The 26,175-nt window shown below is 37.2% G+C and overlaps 1 protein-coding gene across 38 annotated transcripts in view; it reads right to left on the bottom strand.

Annotated features, from left to right (window-relative positions):
• camk2b1 (calcium/calmodulin-dependent protein kinase (CaM kinase) II beta 1) overlaps positions 1-26,175 on the bottom strand; it is an 83,260-nt gene that overhangs the window by 16,375 nt on the left and 40,710 nt on the right. For 5 of the 38 annotated variants that reach the window (XM_015046430.1, XM_015046429.1, XM_015046453.1 and 2 more), the window contains 7 exons: positions 24,560-24,602; positions 21,164-21,259; positions 14,561-14,595; positions 12,571-12,603; positions 8,190-8,258; positions 3,757-3,801; positions 643-691 (listed from right to left, as the gene is read on the bottom strand). In XM_015046430.1, coding sequence (XP_014901916.1) covers positions 643-691; positions 3,757-3,801; positions 8,190-8,258; positions 12,571-12,603; positions 14,561-14,595; positions 21,164-21,259; positions 24,560-24,602 — 370 coding nt within the window. Of the gene's footprint in view, positions 1-642; positions 692-3,756; positions 3,802-8,189; positions 8,259-12,570; positions 12,604-14,560; positions 14,599-21,163; positions 21,260-24,559; positions 24,603-26,175 lie in introns of all 38 variants that reach the window. The other 33 variants (XM_015046441.1, XM_015046440.1, XM_015046461.1 and 30 more) reach the window with 16 other exon arrangements.

Below are 26,175 nucleotides of genomic sequence, written 5' to 3'. Positions count from 1 at the left end.
GAAGGAAGGAAGGAAGGAAGGAAGGAAGGAAGGAAGGAAGGAAGGCCAAACAGCTGGATGCCTGAACAGCTAGATGGACAAACAGAAAATTGGATGGATGGATAGATCTACTGTAGGACAAATAAGACTGGTTGGTTGGATGAAGGATGAACAGATGGATGAACAGAGAGACAGACAAAGAGATGGGAAGCTAGACAGTGTTTGTCCGTAAATAATTTTAGTTTTGCCACTGAGACTCAAAATCTTACAGTCCCACAAACAACAAATAGATAAAACAAAGGCTTAATTTTAGAGGTTGTACAGATTGTTGCAACAAATATTCACAAACTGAATCATTTCACAAAGAGGCTCTTTCTGTAACAAAGCTGTCAGGAACACAAACCTGCCTCTCTGAAAAAGAAGGAACCCTGTTGAAAATCTAAGCAAGCTACCAGGCAACCAAAAACAAGAACAAAAAAAATTTATTTCCTCCGCTGTTGTAAAACCTACTCATCTGCCTGATATGATATTCATGGCTGCAGTTACACAAGCTGGCTGCCATAACAAACTGCATCATAAAAACATCAAGTGCTTGTAAAAAAAAAAATCCTATAATTTACTGGGATCAGAAACTCAGACTCGTTTGTATCGGTGAGGCCTTACCTTTCACATCCTCGTCCTCCACGGTGGTGTTGCTGCTGTCTGACGACTCCTGGAGAAGAAAACAAATCAGCCAATCACTTTGTGTTCAGGCACAGCAGGGGATTCACACTGAGCAGGATACACAGAAAGACGTCTGTCACACAAAGGATAAACAAGGTAAATCTGCACAGGCGCAGCACAGGCCAGCAGGGGGCGCATCCTGTCATGACACATCATGAACAGCAGTGGAAACCGTTCGCACGTTAGTAAGAATCATTGTTAAAACTGTGACTTCAAATCAAACTGAAATCTGCATGACTTTTGACCTTAAAGCTCCAGTATATAACTTTTATTAAAAAAAGATTACATTTTTTACGTATTTGTTGAAACCGTCACTATGTTGTGATAGTATATGAGACAGATAATCTGTGAAAAAAACTCAAGCTCCTCTGCCTTCTCCCAGTGTTAACCAGAAACAACCAATCAGAGCCAGGAGGCGGGTCTTAGTGCTGTCAGTCACCCTCCATGTGGCTCATCCGCTCCAGAGCCTGCAGTGAATACTCAAGCTAGTTAGCATGGCCACCGATCAGTAGGCCCGTCACAATAAATCAATTATTCGCATAATGAATTAAAATGACCTCAATAATTTCCATTTGGATGATTAATCTTCTTTCCCTTTTTGCTCTCTTTTTCTACCAAAAATTGGATGATGAAAGTCTTCCATCTGGTGCTTTGGTCTCAATTACGGCAATTTTATTAACAGAGACTTCATAATTCATTTTATTTGTTGTTTCTGTTGTTTTGTTTTTGTTTTAATTTTTATATATATATATATATATATATATATATAATGTTTTCCAGTTCAACACCTAAATATCCATTAAAATTTAAGGTTTATTGATCTTTGAAAATGTGTTTTTGCATTATTATCCCTTTACAAGATTGCTTGAAAATAATCTCAAAACAACATCATTATTGTTTACCGTCAATATTTTGTTACTGCGACAGATCTAAAAGGTTTTCCTGCGATGGCAAGTTGTTCCTTAGTCAGTAGCACATTTAGCAGTGTGTAAGTGAGGATGATTGACAGCACTGAGACCCTCCTCCTGGCTCTGATTGGTTGTTTTTGGTTGGGAGCTGTGCATTTTTTTAGACAGCAGTAGATGTTCATGGATGAAGTGGTGGAAATCACTTGTCTCATTTATTACAGTATAAGACTTTAGTGACAGTTTTAACTAATATGTAAAGAACATTTTTTAATATAAAAGTTACATACTGCAGCTTTAAACACTTTCTGCATCAAAAAATGCCTTTCTGAAACTTTAAACTGGAGGAGCCTTTTCCACCTTTCTCAAAATCATAAGCAGACAGGGGAGCTTCTCACAGGAAGATCGGCTGTCATCCTGGGCAGAGCGGCACGCCGTTCAGATATATTTATCTACCTGTCTGTCTGCCTGCCTTTCTGTCACTCCTTTCGCCAGAAGAGGAGTTTCTGATTTCCAATTAGCAGAATAAATGGGTCTAAATTCCCCTGCATGTAAAGGGTGCTGAGAGACTCCATGACCTGATTAGTGAGTGCACACGTTCACCAGCAGCTTCAAGAGCACAAAGTGGATTTTTATAGTCTTTAAAAGAGCAGCCGGTGACCTGAGCAGAGGAAGAAAGAGCAAGAAGGATGTTAACTGCATTTCTGCCAAGAAGAGGGGGAGAAAACTGTAACATTTGCTAAGCTCTAAATATCTGATCACACCTTCTGGTTGCTTCTTTGCACATTTTGCAATTTTCTGACTCATATTTATAAAGCAGTTTATCAGCATTCTGTCCTAAAATTATGAGATGTCAGGCTGACTTTAGTACTAAAGAATAAGTATTCTGCTCTACATTAGATGGGTGTCCAAAACGTTAATGTTTCCTTTGTGCATGTAACAAGTTTATAATAACCAGACGTCACAGAAAGCTCAGTCATGCCTGGGTGGAAGGGATCTTTCTGCAAACTCATGCAGATTCACAACTTCCAAATACATACCAAGTAAAAACTTGTTTTCTGTAATAACTATGATCAGATGTTACATAAGCTGAGCAAACATAAGATCAATACAGAGCTTTGACTCTATGAGAGATTAAAATTTAAACACTCACTATGATTTTAGAAAAAAAATGGAAATTAATTAAATTCTTTTCACTTTTTCCAACCCAAGATAGAAATTAGTAATAATTTAACTTTTTTTGTTTAAGCTGTGTACAAAATAAGCAAGTTTTTAAAGAACACTGATAAATAATTGTGGGGAAAGTTATTTTTGTTTGTTTTAACTCTGCCTGTTTTGCCATTGAACATTCTAATACCAGTTAATCTGGATTACATTGATGCATTATTGACATTAGAGGCAACAATGCAGACGAGTTGAAGGGAATCATTAAAGCAACCTGAGTCCATTAAAGCAACCTGCAGAACAACAAGCTGACTGTCTCCATGTCACGCCGCTTTAATTCAGTAATTCATGCAAAATTAGCCTGAACAAGAACTGAAAGCACACACAGAAAAACTTTTAAATAAGCTAAAAATTCTGTATTAAAAATCATCTTTGGTTGGTCTTGTGTCTGAACATTATAACATTTTAATTTGTGACTATGGGTAATCAATCCATAAACAAATTTCACCTTTCGTTCCTAGTTACCAAAGTAAGCTTAGCTAACTTTTCAATTATACTGTAAATTAGGGAAATGCACTTGCATGTAGGAAACACATTTATGAGGAAGTTAGAGTAAAAAATTCCTGAACTAAAAGTCAGGCAGGAGCAAATAGTTGGTTTGTAAGCAGAACTTCATAAAGAAGAAAAATCCTCAGCAGATCTTCCTGCTGCAGGTCTGTGCATTTACAAAACTGGTTTACAACAAATACACATGCAGAGGTAAGAAACATCTTTTACCTAATCTCATCTTTTTTAATAACAGCATAAATATCAGGAGTTCAGTTTCTGCCACACTCTCACAAACACTAAATCCACACACAATGCAATGGTGCACTCACACGGATGCATGTTAAAAACATGTAAAAAGGATAGGAGAAGGAGGAGGAAGAGGAGGATGAGGAAAAAAAGGATGAAGAGTGAGTCCAGACTTGGGAATGGAGAATACCTTTGTCCCGTCCACCGGATTATGGATGACAGTTGTCTGAGGTTCCTGGAAGAAGAGGAGGGGAGGTGGAAGAAGATGGAGGAAACGTGAGAGAAAGAGCAGAATATGAAACAAATGTAGATAGAAATGGTAAGTAAAGAAAAAAAGAAACAACAGAAGGAAACGCTGGTGGAGGAGATGGGGGGCAGAACCCTCCAACAAAATGACAGAGTGGGTGGATGAGCTGAAAACTGTAATTTGGAGTCAGCTCTGCTCCCTGCTGACTAACGAACGAAGAACAGACACAGTCATCCAACCAGATAGCTTAAAATCACCACATCAAACTAGCTTTCAACTTCAAAGAATACGCTACACCAAACTACCAAAAGAATCTTGTGCAAGGAAAGCACAGATTTCCCCACAGCATGCATTATAAAAGTCAACCAACCGTGTCCTTTTTTAAACCTGAACTTATCTGACTCTGTTGTAAAACAGCAAGAATGTATTTCTGGGCCAGCCAGCTGTGCATGTGGAAGTTTGACCTCCATGTTCTCAATGACACAAACAAGCAATGAACCATGTGGACTGTCAGACATCTAAAGGGAGGAATCAGCCAGCTCATTTATTATGCATGAAGTGCTCTGTGACATAGATCTCACAAGAGGCTGGCAAACCTTGCAGAAAACCCCAACACACCCCAGGATAAGAAATAAATAAGAAAAAAGGTCAAGCAGATCCATCACCCTCGGCTCAACAGAGATGATAGACCAGAGAGAAACAAATACAGCTCTGGAAAAAATTAAGAGAGCACTGCAAAATGATCAGTTTCTCTGATTTTCCTTTAGTAGGTACAAGTCTGAGTAAAATGAACATTGTTTTTCTTTTATTCTATGAACTACTGATAACATGTCTCCAAAATTCCAAGCAAAACTTTAGTATTTATTTTCAGAAAATGAGAAATAATCAAAATCACAAAAAAGATGCAATGCTTTCAGACCTCAAATAATGGAGAAATCAAGTTCATATTCATTCAGAAACAGCAGTACTAATGTTTCAACTCCGGAAGAGTTCAGAAATTAATATTTGGTGGAATAACTATCAGGTTTGAATAGGGTTCAGTGCAGTGCTCTTAGTTTTTTCCATAGCTGTAATTCTGAAACGCTGCTTTGTTTGATTGTTCTTTACTGATATACAAATCCACAACTAAATGCCGTAGAAGACTCAAAAATCGAGCTGAAACGATTAATTGGATTAATCGATTATTGAAATAGTTGTCAACTAACTTAGTAACCAAATATTAATTGTTAACTGGAGTATAAAGACTCAAAACATAGAACAACAAGCTCAGAGCAGGAATTAAGCCAGAATTGTACAAAAATATACACAGTACATGTTGCATTTAAATTTAAGATAAAAAATAAAAGAAAATACCTTTTATTCTACCTAAAATCAAGTTGCTCAGCTTCAGCTTCACCTGGCTCAAATTCTGTAAAAAGTATTTTTTTATAAAGCACTTTTTGCTATGTAATTATGTGGTTAATCCAAAATAATCAACAGATCAGCCGTACGCTCTATTAATGTTAAGTCAAGCAGATTTTTTTTTTATCTTGCTGATGAATCTTTGTAAAAAAAATAAAATAAATAAAAATCAAGCTTTCATAATAGGAATTGTTTCATTTTAGGAAATAAAATGTTTATTTTTCTGTTTAGAAAGGAACTGAATTATTTGTTTATTTGCATTTGCTAATGTATTTGTAACATTGTATAAAAAAAGGATTAAATGAAAAATTTGCACAATTATTAATTGATAGATTAACTGATAAATAATCTATTATTTATAAATAAAATGAGTACGGTGTTGCAAAAACAATGCACCGTTTCAGACGTCACACATCTTTGTGCGACAAACATTAGGCTCCCCCTGAAACGAACATGCTGCCTTGTCAGAGCTTGATTTGGCCACTTCTTCACTTTTGTGACTTGCAGTCCAACACTATTCCCTTCTCACTTCTGCAGGCTCTGATTCCTCATGACTCAGCCCCTTTAACAGGTTTTTTATTCCCCCCCTCCATTTTCTACAGCTGTTCTCACTCTTCACTCGACATACAGTAAATCAGAAACCATCAGCGCCCTCCATATCCTCTGCAGCACTCCTCTCCCTGCGGAAAGTGACACTTCTCTGATGACCAATCATTACTCGTCTCTCTCCTCTTCCTCTCTCTCTGTGATGCTCTGGGTGTTGCCTAGGCAACCGTCTCCTAGGGAAACAGGCACTGATGGCAACTCGGATGATGATGGTGGCAACGATGAGTGAGAACAAAGTACCTGGGGTGTGATTGCTGATGGCATCGTAGGATCCGATGGAGGGAGGGAAGGAAAGAAGCGCCGGTGACCTCACTTAGGTTCAATTAAACTGATTCAGTTTAAAAAACAAGACAGAACTGGTTTGCAAATATGTATTACAAATTCCTCCACCGGATCCAACAGCTTCCAGGTCAGATGATTAGAGGTTTGTGGAAGTGAAAGCAGTCTGCTCCTGATTAGAAAAGATGAAACGTTAACTAGTTTGAGTCCCTGGCAGAAAAAAACCCCAAAACAAACCTCTGCCCCTCCAAACGCTCTCAGTTCCTTTCAAGGATCAGAGAATCTGTCTGTTCTACAAACAGCTTCAGTGAACATTTAATTTATTTATTTTTCACAAGAGTCTTAAGCTCTTAAATGCAACTCTCCCCTTAAACTCTGTGCGCCTGAGCTTAGTGCATAAGTGGACTTCACAGCCACACATGAGCAACACACAGCCTGGTTTAGAAACACGCTCATGTGGCTGCACGTGTTGCTTTTTACTCAGCAGAGTAGAAGATATTATAGATTATTATTACATGCTCAGCTGTGTTACATGTCACAGTTGGTGAGATCATGAGAGCGGCATCTGGAGCTATGTGTCCACCCATTTATAACTGTGGCCTGAGGGGGATAAGTGGGAATATAGTAGCTGGCAAAAGTATTTCACAAGTAAGTTGAGTGAATATACAGGACCTACTTTTAGAAAAGTGGAATTCAAAAAATAAAACCCCGATTTCGATGTGGATTTATAAAACAAATAAGGAATTTTCTGCAGCTTGGGAAGAAGACTGAAGAGCAAAAGATATTTTCCAAAACTTTCTGTTCTCACATGGTGAATAAACTGTACTAATGCTGAAATAATTGAAAAGATTATTGAAATAATAGTTATCTATTTGTCCTGGTCTTCAACACCAGTTTAAAAAAACAGAAGGCAGATATCATGACTTCACTGATCTGAGTTTTTGGGAAATCACTGCAGCTGAAATAATGTCTTTGGTATTTTCTGCCAATTTTATAATTGTCTTTATATTTTCACCAAACTTAATTTTATTTATTGCTTCATCATTTATCTACCTATGATGTTATTACAATTATTGTGCAGGACTTTGGTCAACTAAAGTTGTTGTAAATGCGGTACATAAATAAACTTTGATTTGACTTTCACTAATTTAGTAATCGATTGATCGTTAAATGGTAAATGAACTGAATTTGTATAGATAACTGGAGCACAGAGTCAAAACTATGCCATTTGCTGAAAGAACAACATATTAAGAGAAGTAATTAAAACAAAACTGTACAAAATATTTACATTTTGCATGTAAGATATAAAAGAATAAGATATAATAGTTATAGTTTCTCCTGGCTAAAATTATTTTAAAAATCTCTTATTAGGCACCTTTGCTATCAATTAATTATTTTTTTATTGCAAAAATAATCACCAGATCACTACACCGTATTGTATTGCTAGAAGCATTGTTTTAGCTGCAGATGTATCCTTTGCAACACATGATCAAGGGTTCACTAATTGCATTTTAGGCAATACAATATTTATTTTGCTATTAATTTGTTTATTCTCCATTGGGACTAAATCCTAATCTGATTTGTAACAGGTTAAACTTTATAAAATGGCTGCTGATAATAAGCATTAGGACAAAAACCACACACAAAAAATTGAAGAAGCTTCTTGTTGCAGCTTCCAAAAGATTTGAAACATAAACAAAAAAAGATTGATTGAGGTGTTATTTGACCGAACTACCCTTGGATAGTTTTGCTACAGTAAACACACACTGGCAGTACCTGCAGGCTGTCAGTGTCCAGTCATTTTTAGAAAACTTACACAGACGGGTAAAATGCCACAGCGGCACAAAACCAACCTGAGTGCAAGTCACACAGCATCTCCAGCTGCCACAGGGAAATGTCTCCTGACACTACCTGCTGATTTAAAACCTAACCAGCCGATGATTACCTTCAACTGACGGATGCACACAGAAGTAAACACAAACAGGGAGCAGTGGGGAGGAGACAGAGGGCTCTAAGGCGCACACACACACACACACACACACACTCACACACACACAGACTGAGGTGAAGGGAGGTTGGGAGGTAAATACCAGAGCAGGTGAAGGGATGTTTCCTTTGGGACTGGTGACTATGCTGTTTTTGGTGCTGTTTGTCTGAGGCTGTGCAGGAAAGGAGAGGAAAAGGGAGGAGACACAACAAGAGTGTTAACAACAGCAAGAGGGTGTGTCCATGCAGGTGTGTGTGTGTGATTGCTCACTGCACCAGTGTAAAGTCATTTTTTTGGGCAGAAGTCTTGAATCATCCTTCAATCGTTCATTTGGCACACAAGGAGACAGACTTTCTACAGTCAATATTTGTTCAAGTTTTCTGAGGTTCCTTCCAAGCTGCTTCTTTTTCACTCCTTTTCAGATAAATGTGTGACCTTTTATATAGAGAAGGGATTATTTATTCTTTATTCTCAACTTTTTTAGGACATAAACCTATCAGCAAACAGCATGTTTGCTCTTAGTGCTTTTTATTTTGATAAAGGTTTAGACCATATGATTTTATCCATAAATAAAGATAATCTGTAAACTTTTGATACATTAAAATGCTGCTGAACTAAACCAGCAGAAATCTGGAAGACAGTCCTCAAAAACCCCCAGAACAAAACAGAAGTCAGTTGTACTTTTGTAAATTCTTCAGAGAAGCAACTGTTGCTTCACTTCTGCTTTTCAAAGATGTACGGTTGTATAATTGCGCATCTGTTTGCAGCCATTTTCCCACAAAGTGTAAATGTTGCGTTATGGGGCGCAGCCAGCAGTAGATTATTTAGATTTAAAGTGACAAGATGCCCCCAAACATCAGACTAAAATCTAAATATCATTATCTTAGAATGATCTTGTGCAAAAAAAGAAGCATGAACATGTTCTGTATCACTCAAAGATCTATCCTGATCTGTTCAAGGAAGCACAATAAGTCACTTTTAGGGTTTTTGTTCATCTTAGCCTTTTATAAATACACAACATGCTGCAATTTCTTTATTTAAAAATTTCTAAAATACCACAAATATAGAAATAATGCATATACATGTTTATTTTATCACCAGTAAGGTGATTTGAAATTAGTTATTGGCTGAAAACCTGCAGTACAACAGATAATCAGTTCTCAGGTTCGTCATGTTATTGTTTGCATGATGCCATCCGTCCACCTATAAACAGTTTTTAAGCCTTATACACTTTTCTGTTTGCCCAAATTTCTAGTTTTTTAAGCAAACATAGCACAACAATATGCTGGTTTGCTCAGAAACAACTTGATAAAAAAAGCAGCAAAAGTCAAAATAAAAATATTGGAACAGAAGATCATTTTTAGTAGATTACAAGACATTTTAGCTTTTTGAAAGCAAAACTAGTAGATAAAAAGAACTACACAGCACTGTTTATACATGTTTATTGGTGTCCCTGGTAAAAATGTGTAAAAAGTCCTACAACTGGTTAATCTTTTATTCTGTGACACTGAAATATTTGTGTCAATTAAGCAACATGTTCTCATATCATTCCTGTTTTGAAGAGACTCTGTTACACATTTCTACAAAAATTGTCCTCAACTCTACAATCAATTTAAAAAAGTGTCACACAATCTGAAATATGTCTGAATTATATTCACCTTTTAGGATTTGTTGGGGATGCCACCATTGTAGAGCTGGTCATTTTGATTAAAACAATATTCCTTTATCTGATTTTGTTTTATTTAGAAGAAATGAACTGGAAAGGTTGGATTTTTCTACATTTTTCAAGCTACTGTAACAACAGATGTGTTTATTTTAAAGTTTTCTTTGTTTTTGTTTTTTTTTTACCACAGATTCCAATAAAACTGCAGGGTTCTGCACATGCATGTTAGCAAATGGCTTTTTTCATATATTTTTTTTTTCCAATAGATGTGTAACGAAAATCTCCATATAAAGAGATGGAACATAATCATACGTGAATGACCTCACAAGCATAGCAGGATAAAAATAGGTGCATATCATCTACAGTGTGGAGTCCAGAAAGTAGAAGAGCGCTGCAGGGATAAACAGTGAACATTATCTTAAATGTTATTTCTAAAAGCTGGTCTGGTTAATGATAATGAGGGGGTGACATCATCCCACTGTCACCAGTGACGCCCCCTGTTAAGGGTTACACATAGCAACCATTCAACAATGCTTTTTGGCCTTGAACCTCCTTTTTTTTCTCCCTAAAGCTTTGATGAAATGCTGTTTAGAAGGCCGCACATCAAAGAGCAAACACTTCCTTTCTAGATCACACTGATCATAGAGGTTTGGCATCGAATCTGTATTAATCCTGCTGGGAGAAAATATCAACTTGAAATTGCTAAGTGGGGCAGAATACTGGGAGTGGAAGTGAATCATCAAAGTGAGTCACTTTTAGAAAGTCAGCTCCCATTACATAAAATCTTAACCATGCAAATCTGTTCCGTCTCAGCAGTTCCTACTCATCGGTGCGAGGTCAAGCGAGGTCAGCGCTTGCTTAATGCCAAGAATTGTGTGAAGTAGGAGTGAAATTTTTAAAAAGGAGGAGAAAGAAATCCTTCAAAAAGTGGGGAAAGTTTCAGCGAGCTCGAATCTGATCCGGTTAATAAATAACGTTGGAGGTTAAATAAAGATTTAATTTCACTTTCAAGTTTCAAGTTCTGTAATTTGCTATGCTGAGTCATAGGTGGTTTATAACACAGGTGTCCAACGTGTAGCTCCGGGGCCATTTTTGGCCCTCGAAATGATTTTGTGCAGCCACACCACAAAAAATGGCAGCTCAAAGTTGCAGGTTGATGTAGATAAACAAATCTAACAATTAAATGTTGACTGCCTTTCTAAAAATATACAGAGTAATAAAAACATGACATGACTAATTTAATTAAATTTTACAGTAAATTTAATTACTATTTAAATTTCATAGTAAACATGACCACAAATATTCAGCAGCTTTTACTCTGACTTTGTTGCACCATTTTAGAAAATGTTAGTAAACAAAATAAAAAAGGAAAAGTTTTGAGGAATGAGCGGCCCATATCCTGTTCGCATTGCTGAAAATACACACATAAAAATCTAAAGATAATAAAAAACAATGCACATTTAAGATATTATTTGGAAATTTTTATTTGCTTTGTTTTATTAAATAAGGCAAATCTGCTGGATTTTATGTTTTAGATCGACAATCATTTCCATTTTGGGCCTTTACTAACTTTCAACTTGACAAGTTTGGTCACATGGTAAAAAGTTTGGACATCACTCGTTTATATCTGATTGAAATCATTAAGAGAAATGTGTGTGTCCATGTGTTAATGTGATCTGCTGTAATATGACAGTTAAACACCAGTGAAATTACACAGGACAGGAAAGGAGAGAGCAGGCCAGCACATAGAAGAAGAAAAAAACCATAAAAACACAAAACAGCCATAAAAACAACAAACATTCCCATGCAAAGCAAATATTCCCAAACAAATTCCTCCTTTCACACAAACATAACACCAACCAAGCCCATCCTCATCGGATAAATAATTCCTCATCAACTCAACAATCTGTGAGGAAGACGATCAACTCCAGCAGAATCAGCGTTTTAATCGAACCATGTCAGTGGCTCAAGATCTTCTTCATGTCATTTGAAAAATGCTCACAAAAGGCTAAATTAATTATGCATACCAGAGAGTCATTTTTTCAAGTCATGTTTTTTCCAAGTCCAAATCAAGTTTCGAGCCACAAATGACCAAAATGACGGTCTTTGATCAGATGTAAGCAATATTTTTTGCCTCTAAAATTGCATTGCTCCAGCTTCTGAATTCAAAGCACGTTGTTTTTAGGTGAAATCACAAACAATAAAGAATTTCTTCTTTTCAGGACATCATTGAACAATTGTAATTGCTTCTTTCAATCAAGTTTTTTTTTTCTCTTTTACCTCATTTTCAATATAATAAACATGCACTTTTGAGCGTCAATCCAGTTAAACAGATATTTAGAGTCAAGTTTTAGGTTTTTAGGAGTTGAGCCCAAATCCAGTTATCAGTCTCTAAAGTACGAGTGCAAGTCACATGACTTAAACAAGATCCAAGTCCAAGTCTCAGACAGAGTTCCCATTTAATACAATCTGTTCACCTTCTGTTCACTTTCCAAGTTGCTTTAAATCAGTATTATTGTCTTTAAACTTTTTCCTTCTGAAACTTTGTGCCTCATCTTGACTGGGTCAGTTGTAGGAAAATCTTCAATTATTAATCAATTTAAGTTGATAAAAAATGATTTCAGAGAAATGGCCCCTGTTGCAACTCAGAAGCAGCATGTAAAACATAAATTACATTCAACCTTTGTAATTTGGTAATGTGCTGACACCGGCTATCAAACAGAATGAAAGAGGAAGAGAAATGAATAAAGCAAAAGAAAGTCAGCTGAACAGCATGATCAAAAAAGGAGTGGAGGCTCAAATGTGTAATCAGCATGCTCACCATGTACTGGACAGTCGAGCTGGACTTGCGTTTCTGTCCTCAGGCAATTGATGAGATGGATTTATTGATGGATGTGGAGATGATCGATAAAAAGAGGAGGTTGAGAGAAAATAAAACAAGCAATGATGACGACTGAAGATTTAAAACACAACTTCTGTCCAAAGAATGAAGAGCAAAAATCATGAAAAGAAGACCGTCTTTAGAGAAGTCTGACTTGAAAGCTCTTGCAAAAGAAAGGTGGTGCAAGCAAGAAAGGAATGACATGAGGCAAAAGTTGCACGAGAAGGAAGTTTGCGAAACAGGGTGGTAAACGCACACAAAAAACGACCCTCTCTTCTAACTACAAGAAACAAGATGACTCCATAAAAACTGAACAAATTAATAGAAAATGATTTATAATCAATAGTAACTGAAGATTTCCAGGTTATTTCATAATAAATGTAGATAAACAGAAAAGATACAAAATATTACAGTTGAAATTAAACAAAACGTTCTGTTTTAGCAAGAGATAAGAGGTTGTTTTAAGCAAATAATTCCTTCATATTAATTAAGAAAAGTGGTGGGAGATTATTTAAATTATAACGTGACATTTTCCCCTGTTATAAATGGAGTTAGTCCTTTACTTTTTCATCAATATTAGGAAATCGTTGACCTAAAACAAGCTCATATTGCTTGCTAAAAATTGCTTGTCTTAATTCAGCATAGTAAGATATTTGCACCAGAAACTAGACCAAAAATACTTGGCAAGATTTTGCATTTTTGCAGTGAAATTATATTTTAATTGAAGTTTCTGGCAGCAGAGGCTAAAGGTGCTAAAGGGCAGCTAATGCCAAAGAGAAGTCACCTGCATGTGCTGGACAGGTGCTTCAGCTGAGAAGCATCAGGTGCCATTATGCATTAATGAACCAGGAAGGAGAAAAAAAAAAAAACGGAAAGTGGAAAACGAATGAGAGGAGGCCCCAGAAACACGAGGACATGGAGGAAGGAAGGAGAATCGAGGCAAAGAGAGGAGAAAAAGGATGAAAAGCGGGGACATTAGCAAATGAAGAGGACGACTTTAGAAATGCTTCGGGGCGAGTGTGTGGGGAGCCTGTTGCTAGGCGATGAGAGCGCCGCATTGGAAGTAAGAGTCTATTTCTGTCGTTTGAGTTTCCAGGGTCCAGACTGGCAGCTATTCCTGGAACCGGAGTCACATTCCCTGCTGAACCGAACGGGCATGAAGGGGGGGCGTTCACTCACACCAACACACACACTCAACACCGACACCCACGCTTCCACACTCTCTCCATGTGCAGGCACGCTCACACCCACATTTTCACTTTCTGGGTGTCCGTTTTATTAAAAGGCAAACCCGACATATTGACAAACGCACACCTGTGCAAACCACAACATAACGCATAGCTGAGCAGTATGTTCCATGCTTCGGCGCCATGCATGCAGACGCGCTGATGGGAGCTGTGTGTGGGATGTGTTACTGCGGAGTGTCTCCGTGAGCGTGGGATGGCGAGAGATCTTCATTAAAGGATGAGCGGAAACGTGGGGTTAACGACCAGATGGGGTGAGGAGGAAAAGGAAGCAACGAAAGGGAGAGGAGGTGATGAAATGAGGAGGGCTAACAGATGGTTATATTCAATAATGAAGACGCAGATAATGGTAGGATTCAAAATAAAAAGGGGCAATCAGAAGGACGCAATAGTGGAAGCAACATGCAGAGCAGATGTGCATCCAGATAAGAGCTGTGTTTAAATTAAAAAGTATCTAAAACTGCCTGATATAAAACTCACAAGCCCTCGTTCGGATGCACACAAGTGAAAAACAAGCCCACAAATCCAACCTCTATCACTAGAAAAGACAAGACAATACATCTGTTTCTGACAAAAACAAAAATAAGCCAGACAAAAAAGCAAAAAGGAAGTGAAGACAGACTCTAACAAGGACAAACAAAGCAGAGAAAGAAGGCCTGAAACGTCTGAGGGAGACAAAGTCTTACCTTAACATCTGCCTTTTTGTTGAGCAAGGTCTTGGCTGCTGCAGGGATGAATGCAAAAAAAAAACAGTTAAACATTCAGAAATTCAGACTTGATTTTACTTTGTTTCATCTTTCAAACAAAACACTCACAGCATTTTTAAGATTTATTGTTCTCATTTGATCTTTGTAGTTGAGCTGCACAATATCCTGAATGAGAAATTTTTATCAAAGTGTGCAATTTCTGGTGGGCAATTATATTTCATGTGTCATGGAAGATAGATTTCTATTTGGTAAGCTGGATGGACTTCTGCTCACACCTGACCTAGATCTTATAGAGAGGCTACAATTTAGAGGAGAGCGAATGGAAAATGTAGGTTAAACATCGAGCCACATTTTCCTAATATTGTACAGCTCAACTTTTTACTCAATCATTGTTTTATAAAAGCAAAAATTAGCAGCTGTAGCCTTAGTTAGACGTTGATAAACTATTCTGGGGCACCTTCCAGTTAAGAAATTACACCTACCTCCAATTTCCATCACTATTTTAAGTTAGTGACTCATTTAAGAGTCCAACTCTTCTTGATGTTGCTTCCTTTCAAAACAACATGCACTTCACAGAAAATGTGTTTTTATTGGCAAAGCTGAATAAATCAGGGGTTTTGTTGAGTCTGTTTGTTCCATAACTCAAACGGAAACGGATGAGACGTTAATGTAACTGGAATTTCAAGCGTACTTTCAAGCTAGAGAGCTGTTCTAGGGGTGACTAAGAAACATAACAATAATGTTGTTGTCAGTGAAATAAAAAGTATCCCGTCTCTAATGTTCCCCTCGGGACGAGAAGAAAGCTGAAACAAAGATGGCGGCCACCACACACGGCGGCCATGTAAACCCAACAATAAGCCCTGCCTGTGGAGGCCTTAAGGAGGATTAGTTTTCAGTCTGCTTTCTAATTAAGGGTAATGAGGGAAGGGGTGAAGCGGGAATAATACTTTAGACTTGGTTCTCTGATGAATATTAAAACTAACAATCTCTCGCAACAGCTAATGGAAACTACAAGAAGGAAGTCTGACTGCTTTGAATTAACGTTTCCCCCAGAGGGGCTCAAAGTCTAAGCCAGACATGTTGGTGGAGCGAACACTGCAAAAACACTAAATCTTACCGAGTATTTCTGGTCTAGTTTCTATTGCAAATATCTTAGTAGACTGGAAATAAGACAAAACTAACTTACAACTATCTTTCCACCAAGATATCAGATATTGTATTAGCTCAATAATTCCTTAATATTGATTTAAAAAGTACTAGTATCACAATGTTTTTTGATACTGGTGTAAACAGGATGAATTTTTGGAATGCATGAATAAAAATGTTGGATTTCTCAGAAGGACCGATAGAAATGCCACTTTCCTCACATCTGTGCGAATAAAGCCTCATCCACACATAGCCGGGATTTTATGAAAACAAATCTCTGTTTTCTAAGCTAGAAACTCGTGATTTTAATAATGGCTTTTGTAGAGAAGGGAGCTGGTAGCTTTATTTAACTTAAACTGTTTAAAGTTTTAAGTTTTGGTTTTTGCATAGCCAACCATTTTATTATTTGTTGTAGAATGCAATGAGAATAATATCTTGTAATAAGTGGAGCCGTTGCTTCTTTTATTTTTATCAGTATTAAGGAATTATTTATGTAAAACAAGCTCCTATATCTTGCTGAAAAATTACTTGTAAGTTAGTCTTGTCTTACTTAAAGTGTACTAAGATATTTGCCCTTGAAACTAGACCAAAAATACTTGGCAAGATTCTGTTTTTTTGTAGTGAAGATCAAAACAATCATTAAATATTTAAATAAAATTAAAGTTTGGATTAGTTTAAATGTGTCAGCATGTTATTGTGAAATAGAAGTGCATAGATAAACTTAACTGAACTATATGAGGCATACCATCATTGTAAAATATGAACATTGTAACCTAAAGGAGAGCAATCTGTTCCTGTTGGTACATTTAAGTGAATAAAACATGACCTGCTGGTTAAAGTGTCACTCTTAGGTCTCTCTTACTTCCACGGATGAAATCTTTTCAAGTGGCTGAGTGCAGTTTCAAGTCTAATCAGATGCAATCACATCAGCATCCCGCCAGTTACGTAAAACCACTATTTCTGGAAGTCTGGCATGTTTTCCCTTCTTTTCCTTCTCCTGTTTTTCATCTCCCTCGTTCCTCTCGTTCTCTGAACATCTTGCTCCCTGATTTTTTTATTTATTTTTTTTTGTCTCTAAACATGTTCCAAAAGCAGATATGGAGAAGAATTTGGATTTAATAAGCTCTTTTATGGAACTAGACTTTAAGCATATGTTTGAATATTTTGAAATCAAGAATTTATTAAAAAAAAAAAAAAAGAGAGAAAAAGCAATAGAAGGGAAGCAGAATCTTTCTCATTTGTCCTGGCTTTCATGTCTGCCTCACTGATCATTTCATACTTGATGTAAATTTTCATATTCAGCAGTAAAGAAGGGAGAAGGGGGCAAAAGGATATGATAAGTAAGCACAATATTATCCAAATAGAGGAGAAAGTGGCATGAATGCACACTGTTCCCAAACGCTGCCTGCTTCTGAAGGAGAAGAAACGGGGTCAGAAAAGAGTCAAGTTCATGCTCTCCTAATCTCTGGTGGTTTGTTAAGAGGAGAGGACATGAGAGATAAGAGAAACAGTAAAGTGGGTGGGGGGAGAGCGAAAGCAGTCTCACTGAGCATCCAGACGTTAGAGATGCACACTAAAGACAATTTTAGACACAGAGCAAAGTGAGGGAGCTCTGAGGAAACCTGAAAAATCAGAATATACTGGAGGTTATTTGATACCGGAGGAGTTGGAAAACAGGGGATGGGGCGGGGGGGCGCTCCTTACCTTGCCAAAAATTACACATGAAGCGAGAAGAGAGAGGAAGAACAGATTAAAAACAAAACGAACAAGAATCCGTCAAAAATAGCACGATGCATCACTGCAGGAACAGAGCAAGGATGGGCATGGATTCACATTAACAGGCTGGAACAAGCTGCACTCAGGTGCAAGACTGCCTGGAGTACCCTCTCATTAAAACAGCATTTACTGAGCTGCTACATGGTGACTGCATGTGTGTGTATGATGCACAAAATAGAACAGGGCCTCCAGTAAGCTGGTGAGGCAGATCACTATAAATATTTGAGTGGAGCCTCATGGAAGCTGAGGGACATGGAGAGGACCGAGGGGTCCCGGTGGACCACCGAAACAAGGACACAGCCACTACTTGCATCTCCTTAGCTGACAGCGAGGCTGTCATGTTGGAGAGTTATTACACTGTGTGCAAGTGGTTTTCATCGACAGAGACCGGCTCAGAAAATAAAATTAAACGTTTTTTTCAAGAACAAGCTGGGGTTCAGATCCAAGTTTTACTGTGCATCATTAGAAAGGTCTGAGTGAGCTGCAAAGATTAAAAGTAGAAACCAAGAATATCTCAGATGACTTAGCAATGATCACACACACACCTTATGAAGAGTTTACTGTGATTAAAAACTAGAAAACTTAGATGGGAAAATACATCCATCCATCCATCCATCCATTTTCTTTACACCCTTGTCCCTTAGTGGGGTCAGGAGGGTTGCTGGTGCCCATCTCCAGCTAACGTTCCGGGCGAGAGGCGGGGTTAGATGGGAAAATAAAAACAACAATTGTAGTCCAGAAAACCAATTATTATACAAAATTCACATCTTGCACATTTGCATAGTTCCAGTTGAGTCTTAAAACAGCCCAGGAGCTTAAACTAAAACCTCCCAAATTTTTAAGTCACAACTGACGGACACTATGCCGTTACCTAGCAACCCTAACAGAGCCCCAGCACGTTTGGTAAGCTGGAACTCCCGCTGCATTTGCTGTACAATGGTTGCTGGAAAAGTGTTTTGTTTTTGTCTTACCATCCAGAAACCACTTGCTACATTCTTGTTAGTTGTGCAGGAGGCTCTACTGATGCTTTTCAAAGATGTACAGGTGTATAACTGTGCATCTGTTTGCAGCCATTTTCACATGAGAGTATAATGTTGAGTTGGGGTGGAGGAGGTGGCCAGCAGCAGCTAATTTGGATTTAAAGTGACATAGGCCCTAAAACAGCCCATTCTGAAAGCTCAAAACAGGCAGATCTGAGGAGACTGAAATCTTATTATGTAATAATGATTTTGTGCAAAAAATGTAAACATGTTTTATATAGTCCATAGTCCTACCCTAACCTGTTCAAGGAAGCATAAATGATCATTTTTAAGATATCCAACCTCACAATTACCCACAACTTTGTGCTGTTTAATTAATGAAATCCCATTAAAGTTTATGTTTGCAATGTGACAAAATGTCGAAAAGATCAATTGGTTTAAAAAACATTGCAAAGCTCTGCAGTATCAACAATAAGCTATGATATCAACATGAACTAGGTCAGTATTATAGTCCTATATGGTCCAACTGAACCGGATAAAGAATCAACAGATCATCTTTGGTTCTGACAGTCTCAACAACAATCCTCAACAGACATATTACAAACAACTGCAACTTTGACAAGGTCATAAATTTAGACTCAAATAAAATTGTTTTGGTCTTTCTTTGTGTTTATGAAGCAATAAAGTCCCAGGCTGTGTTCATACCATGCTTCATTTTACAGACTTTCTTCAACATATTTAGACTAATCAATGTAAAATAATTCACATTTCCATCGACTCAAGTTTCTCCGTAGGCATGCTAATATAAAAAAAGATGCTAAGAAGTACTATTAAACGCTCTGTTGACACCACTAAAAGGTCAAACGGAGGTCAATAAACCAACATCCTAAACATCTGACTATGTGAGCATGCCCAGTCTTGCATCATTTGCAGTGTTCATCATGCACCAAAAATCCCTTTTGTGCAGCAGCGCATGCACCAGTCCAGTGCCCCATGCAGCATTCACTGGCAGCTCTCGGGCAGCTCCATCCTTAAAAGTTGCAGGGGGTGAACTTTCCAGTGTCATTGTCCGACAGAGAAAAGAGAAGAGAGGGAAAGAAGAGTGAAGAGAACAGCTGAGATGGGAGTGACACGGTGGGAACATGGAAACCTGATGAGAATATGGAGAAAAACCAGGTGGCGTGAAGGACGAAGATGAAAATCAGAGAGGCAGAAAGGTTTGATGATGGGATAAAAGAATGGATGTAAACTGAGGGGATGAGATGATAGGAAGAGCTTGAGAGGAAACACAGGGACAGAACATCAGTCTGACTGGAGCAAGGCCATGCTCTGTATGAGAGAAAAAGACGGGATGAAATGGAGTGATGACAGAGCAGTGATCGGCACCGAAGCCACACCATCAGATCTCAGACAGGAAGTGACATGAGCGCTGACAGTCGTAGCTAGGCTTTCATCCGCTACATCTTATTCTAAAGAACTGATGCAAAATAATCACATTAAGCTTAGACAATCAGTTAAATACTGAACTAATTTAACATATCAAGAGAGATTAAATGTTTTGTAATGGCGTCTAGTGTGTAAATCACTTAACTGTAAATATAAACTGGAGCTGGGTGATCTTTAAAAATAAAATCTCCAATTTTTTCATACCTAATCTATTTTTTTCTTGTTTTCTAAAAAAAAAATACAAATGACAAAAAATACTTTTAAAAAGTGGCTTTTATTTCAATCATCCCTTCCATGATGGAGTATTGGGGCCAGGCAACGAGAATGTTTGTCTAATAAATAATATAGTCATGTTATAATATTACCAGAATAAGAACATCCTAAAATAAAGATTAAAAGTCATTTTAATTAGTAAAAAGCTTTGATGGAGTTAAGAGGTTATATAACCACCTTTGTGTTTTTCTTCTTCAAAACACTTCAAAGTCCTGCTGATGATAATAAATTGATGCAGATATGTTGAAAGATTAAATGTTTCCCTATCTGTTGAAATTACAACAAACTATAACTTCACAAGATGCTCAACTTTATTTAGCTAATATTGAGACTCATTTTATTTCAACTTTATTATTGTATTACTTTATTCTTGTATTACTACGACTGCACTGTTGTGATGCATCAACTTTGTTCTCATAATTTACAAAACGCCAGAGTTGGCCTGAACTAAACGTCCAAATCAAACAAGATGGCCGCCTTGGGCGTGTTGACATCACTCTGAACTATAGAAACCACAGCAGCGCATTGGTGGAAGATTAAAACTAACTCATGAATAAAATCAGTTTGTTGCCCAGCCGTAATATAAACAGTTTTGTATAATCATATAATATTCAAAGTGTTTAAAAGTGACAAAAGTCCATATTCTTGTCTAAAAGTAAATTTAAACATTAAAAATGTTAGCTTGCATGAGAAGAAAGAGCTGAAATAACTGGCTAAATAACTGGATGAAAACTAAGCTAGTCCTGCATCTGATGATTCGATGACAGATGTAGTTAGCAGTGTGGTCAGCCATCATGCTCTGAACTCCCATGCTCAGGGAGAAGAAAAGGAACGACATGAAATGAGAGTTAGAGAAAGTTTTAGAATGAGGTCAAAGATAAAAACAAAATAAAAATCAAGTGAACAGAGAAGGAGCAGAGGGGGAGCGGGGTGGCATGCCCTGGGTGCGCCACCGTGCTACCTTGTTCCACCAGCCCTGCGGTGGTGCCGGCGGCTGCAGCCACAGCTGCCGCGGCCGCAGTCACAGAGGCTGGAGCCGTGGTCTGCCTGCTGCCGACTGTTAAAAATCCAAAAACCCAGTAACACGTGAAGAAAAAGAGTTAGACATTAAAGGAGAAGGGAGAAAGGGATCAAAGAGGTGATGGAGGAGGGAAAGATGGGTACGATAATCAAGAGGGTGAGTCGGTGAGCAGGAGGTCGAAGGGAGGGGTTGGAGGACAGGAAGGCTCACTGGTGGGGATCCATTTACAGTTCCGGTGAGAATTTTACATCAAGTCATCACTGGCAGGAATGTCATTCACTTCAGTCTTTTAAACATTTACCTCAATCATTCTTTTCCCAGGATGGAGTAGTTATAAGGCAAACTACTTTTCAAAAGCAAGAGTGACCTAGTTTGAATTTACACATACATATACAGACCTGTCACGATAACAAATGTTGCTGGACGATAAATTGTCCCAGAAGTTATTGCATAAACAATAACATTGTTGTTTTGAGAATATTTTCAAGTAGAACAAAGGTAATAGGACAATAATACAAGAACGTAACAAGTTCAATAAACATTACATTCCACTGAACATTTAACACTGAAACTTTAAGACATAGTAAATATCCAAAATATAAACAAAACAACAGAAATAAATAATTCAGCTCTCATTTATAAAAAATATAGAATTTAAAAGTGTCACTTTCTTATTTGGTTTTGTTCCTGGGTTGCTTCAAAACCCAGGTTTTAATTTAATTGATTTAAATTAAAACCAATTTTAATAAGAAAAATAAAAAACGTGGTTCCTCTTCAAAGTAATATGAAAAATGGAGGCTCAAGTAAAATACAGGAGCTTGTTTTAAGTTAATAATTCCTTTATATTGATGAAAAAGTACTTGTTCTATTGGCAGATTATTTCACTTGGGAACAATATTTTGTTATAAGTAAATTTATTTGCTAATGGAACTAGTACTTTTTAATCAATATTGAGAAATTATTGACTTAAAATAAGCTCCTGTATCTTGCTGAAAAGTTACTTGTTAGTTAATTTTCTTTTATTTCAAGTATATTAAGATATTTACAGTAGACCAAAAATAGTTGGTAAGATTTTGTGTTTTTGCAGTCCAGCTGCAATCAATTGTGATTGCAACAAAAAATGTTTTTTTCTTAAATTAATATATTTCAGTGAACGGATGTAAAACTGCATAATTTTGACATTACGTGGATTAAATCCACAGTCAGACACTTGAATTATTTTTTTATGTGTTACTCTTGTGTGTAATACAATCACTCCATCCTGGAAATGAAAAGACTAAAATAAATGATTAAAAGCCTAAAACGCAGCTGGCATTCATGCTCATCATGAGCGAATGTTAACTTCTGACTGAAGTCGTGTGACCAGAGACAATATTTGGAGGTTTGGGAGAGAAAGATGTCAGGGAGAGAGAGAGACACAGAGTTTGTCTGTTTGAAGCTTAACACTCTACTTTCTCAGTAAAAGCCTTAATGTTAGTATGATGATAATGGTAATGATGCCATTTTTAGCCAGTGTTAATATTTATGTGGCAGTATTAGTGCTTGCTGACCTTAGAAACTGCCAGTATTATTTGACGCATGAATGTGGGCTGTATTTCATTTTACAGGTTCAAAAGAGGACAATTGAAAGTGTATTTTTTTTTTACTTTTATGGTAAAAAGTATTACATCAACATAAGAAAAATAAATAGCACCGCCTCTGTTTGTCCAGCTGCACTTTTTGTGTAATGGATGACTCATCAAAGATGCTGGAAATACAGCTAAAAAAAAAAAAAAAAAAGCAAAAAGTACTCATTGGTTTGATTTACTGGGCAGCAACTCCCTTCCACTGATGGCTCAGATGCTTTAAAAGAAAAAAAAAATAAAACTTTTAGAGTTCTTTCTCATCCTCTGACTCATCCACCTGATGGCCTCACACTTATAATGGAGTACCAGTACCTAGGAAGATGAAAAAGAGTGAGAAAAGGCGCTTGAGTGAGGTGAAACAGCCGCGTTATACACCTGGGTCAGAGTGAGCGTGTGTGGCTGTGGGAGTCGGCTGAGTGCTCGCAAAGTGGATCCTCAGACAGTTTCCAACTGTGCAGCTTACAGAGTCAGAAAGCCTACTGTGAGTCATGTTTACTAAAGCAGCGTGTCAGCATAGGCACATAAACACACACAGAACACACACACATTTACACAGACACAAACCTTTAATGATTCATCTAAATGAAGGTCAAATATCATCAGGAAAGTTCCAGGGCAATTCGCTGCAGGCAGGATCTCATTTTGAAAAGTTACATCTTCTCCCAGTTTGGGATTCAGTACTAGGTTGTAATTATACAACTTTTTATTTCACTGACCACAACAAAGTAGAAAACTCCCCACTAACAGGAACTGCTGAGTCACTTTTCATGTTTTTTCATCAATAATTAAAGTTAAAAACTGATAAATCCCACAGAAAAATCAGGTTTTAGGAGTGAGAGGCAAATATTGACTCTGTCTCACTTTATTACTCTGCAGGTTCAAAATCCTGTTTAGGATTTTTACAGGGATATACAGACATACAAAGACAAGAACAAAGACATTATGCATCTTCAGCTTTCGGATCAATTTCAGTGTTCCCTTTATTTTATAAAAGTATAAAACTAAATCCAAAATACTTTGTCATTGTGCTTTGGACCATAATTCCCAGCTAGCAATAGAGATAAACTGGCCATCTCTGTACTGATTAAGAATCTTTTATTGCTGATCAGTAAGCTGAGCACAACACTCTTCAGTGTAGAAGTTATCACTGTGGGAAGAAGACTCAAAGATATTTATTTTTAAGTAATACTGGATCATTTTCATATCTGTTTCAGACTAATTTGAGTTTGTCAGTGGATGTAAATTTGTGCCCCTCTTGGCGATGTCTTGTCAAATCGGAGCAAACTTTTGTTGATGCCAGGGAGGCTCAAGTAGTTTTGCTTCATCATTTTGAGCTTTTAATCTCTATCCTGGATCTGTGAAACATTGTTGTTTTAAAAGCAGCTGAGTGAATTGGATAAACAGTAATAGTTAAAGAAAACACTGAAGCTGAGCTGCGATGAAATGATAATGTGATTTTGCCTTTTTATAACATGCTCTAAAAACGTCAAATTAGCATTCATAGGTTAAGGGAGAGAAGTGATTTGCTGTTACCTGTGTTCAAAAGGTGCATGCCATCATTTTAGCTTTCTTCCAAGATGATGGCATGCTCCAATCACAACGTAACAGACTTGCAACTCAACAAGCTTTTTAGTTACACTGAAAGCTGGTAATTGACTTTTGTTACTTTAGAGGTACAGTTAAAGAAACTAAAAGGCCGTAATGGTCTTACCTGAGAAATTTCGGGAAACCAGCATGGTTGTAAGAATCGCCCCCTAAGAGGAGCAAGAAAGCACAAAAAACATTTAATCAGAATCATCTTTATATAAAACATCATCCACTGTGAAGCTCTTAATCAGATATTTTTACTTCTTGATTAAAATTGAAAACAAATAATAAAAAATAAAAAAAACTCTTGAATCAGGTTAAGAAATTAAAAATCAAAGTATTATTGTTTTCTGGAGAATTGTGAAATCTACTCAACTTGTAATCAAACACAGTTTCAGTTTGATGTGACTGATTAACAATAAAATTGTAATTTCAAATTGAAGATTCAACCAAACTGGAGATATTGAAGGGAAAAAATGAAAAAAGCTCTTAGCTGGAGCTACCAACACTTTGTAAATTCTTGATTTAACATTAGAACATCAGTGAGAGGCCAAAATGGTGATGCACAACTACATTTAAAGTAAAAATAGTTCAATAAATAGTTTTATTGCTTTTCCAGCTAAAGGTTTTTTGGGTTTTATAAAACTTGTATCAAATGTTAATGGCATATTTTGAAATGTAACCAGATGCAGTCCCATTCAACACCAAATTTTCTTCAACTTTCCCGATTTCAAACTTCAATTGTCACATTTACAGTCGTTTGTGACTTACAAATAGAAAGAACCGATTATTCCTCTAGAATTCAGGACGCTGGTGGCCCCACTTGATGTTCTAATATTAAAATAATTCAATTTTGCTTTTTGTTGATTCCAATCATCTCATTGCCCGTTTATATTTTGAGCGTGAAAAGCCAGAGAGAATTGGTGGCAGCTGATGGCATGTTGGTTGAATGGTGCAACATTTGCCTGCAGCCACCTGCGCTTCTGTTTCCAGCTTCCTATGAGCTGGTATTTGAGCCGTGCCAAGAGAGGCCGAAAGCAGCAGGGTAACAGTGTCATGCTCCAACGGCTAAGCTGTTATATCCACACAAAATGTCAGCAATAAATCAGCATGAAAGGAAAAGTTTTGGATGCAACGCAACTTTGCCCTTTTTACCTCATTTTAACTATAAAGTCTATCTCAAGGTGACTTCTTATGCTTATTTGAACAGGTTATGATAAGTTAGGTCTATGGGTTATACAAAACACGCTCATATTTTTCATACAAAATTATTCTTAGATAGTGATATATAGGAATGATAATAATCCCTTGTCACATCCAATCTAAATAAACTGCTGCTGGCCACAGCCCCCAACTCTTAGTTTACACTCGCAAGTGAAAATGGCTGCAAACAGATGCGCAAATACACATCTATATATTTTTGAAAAGTAGAAGTGGAGGCTCCTGTGCAACTAAAACGAATGCAGCAAGTCGTTACTAGATGATAAGTCAACAACAAAACTCTTGTCTTTTCCAGCAGCCATTGTAAAACCAGTTGACCAAACATGCTGGAGCTCCACTTGGGTTGCTAGGCGATGGGCTGGCAAGCCTGGGGTTGCTAGGTAACGGTGCAGCGTGACGTTACATTCGGAAGGTTTTTGAAACGGATTATTTTTCAGACACCAAAAAACTGAACTTATTAACAAAAATAAATTTGTGCTGTTTTATAGAAGCAGCAGAAACCCAAAAAGAATTATAAAA

This window comes from Poecilia latipinna, unplaced genomic scaffold (genome assembly GCF_001443285.1).
Source record: "Poecilia latipinna isolate Pla-1442-1.1 unplaced genomic scaffold, P_latipinna-1.0 Scaffold779, whole genome shotgun sequence".
Lineage (NCBI taxonomy): Eukaryota > Metazoa > Chordata > Actinopteri > Cyprinodontiformes > Poeciliidae > Poecilia > Poecilia latipinna.
Note: the sequence above shows the minus strand (reverse complement) of the source record. Positions and strands in the feature narration are given on the sequence as shown.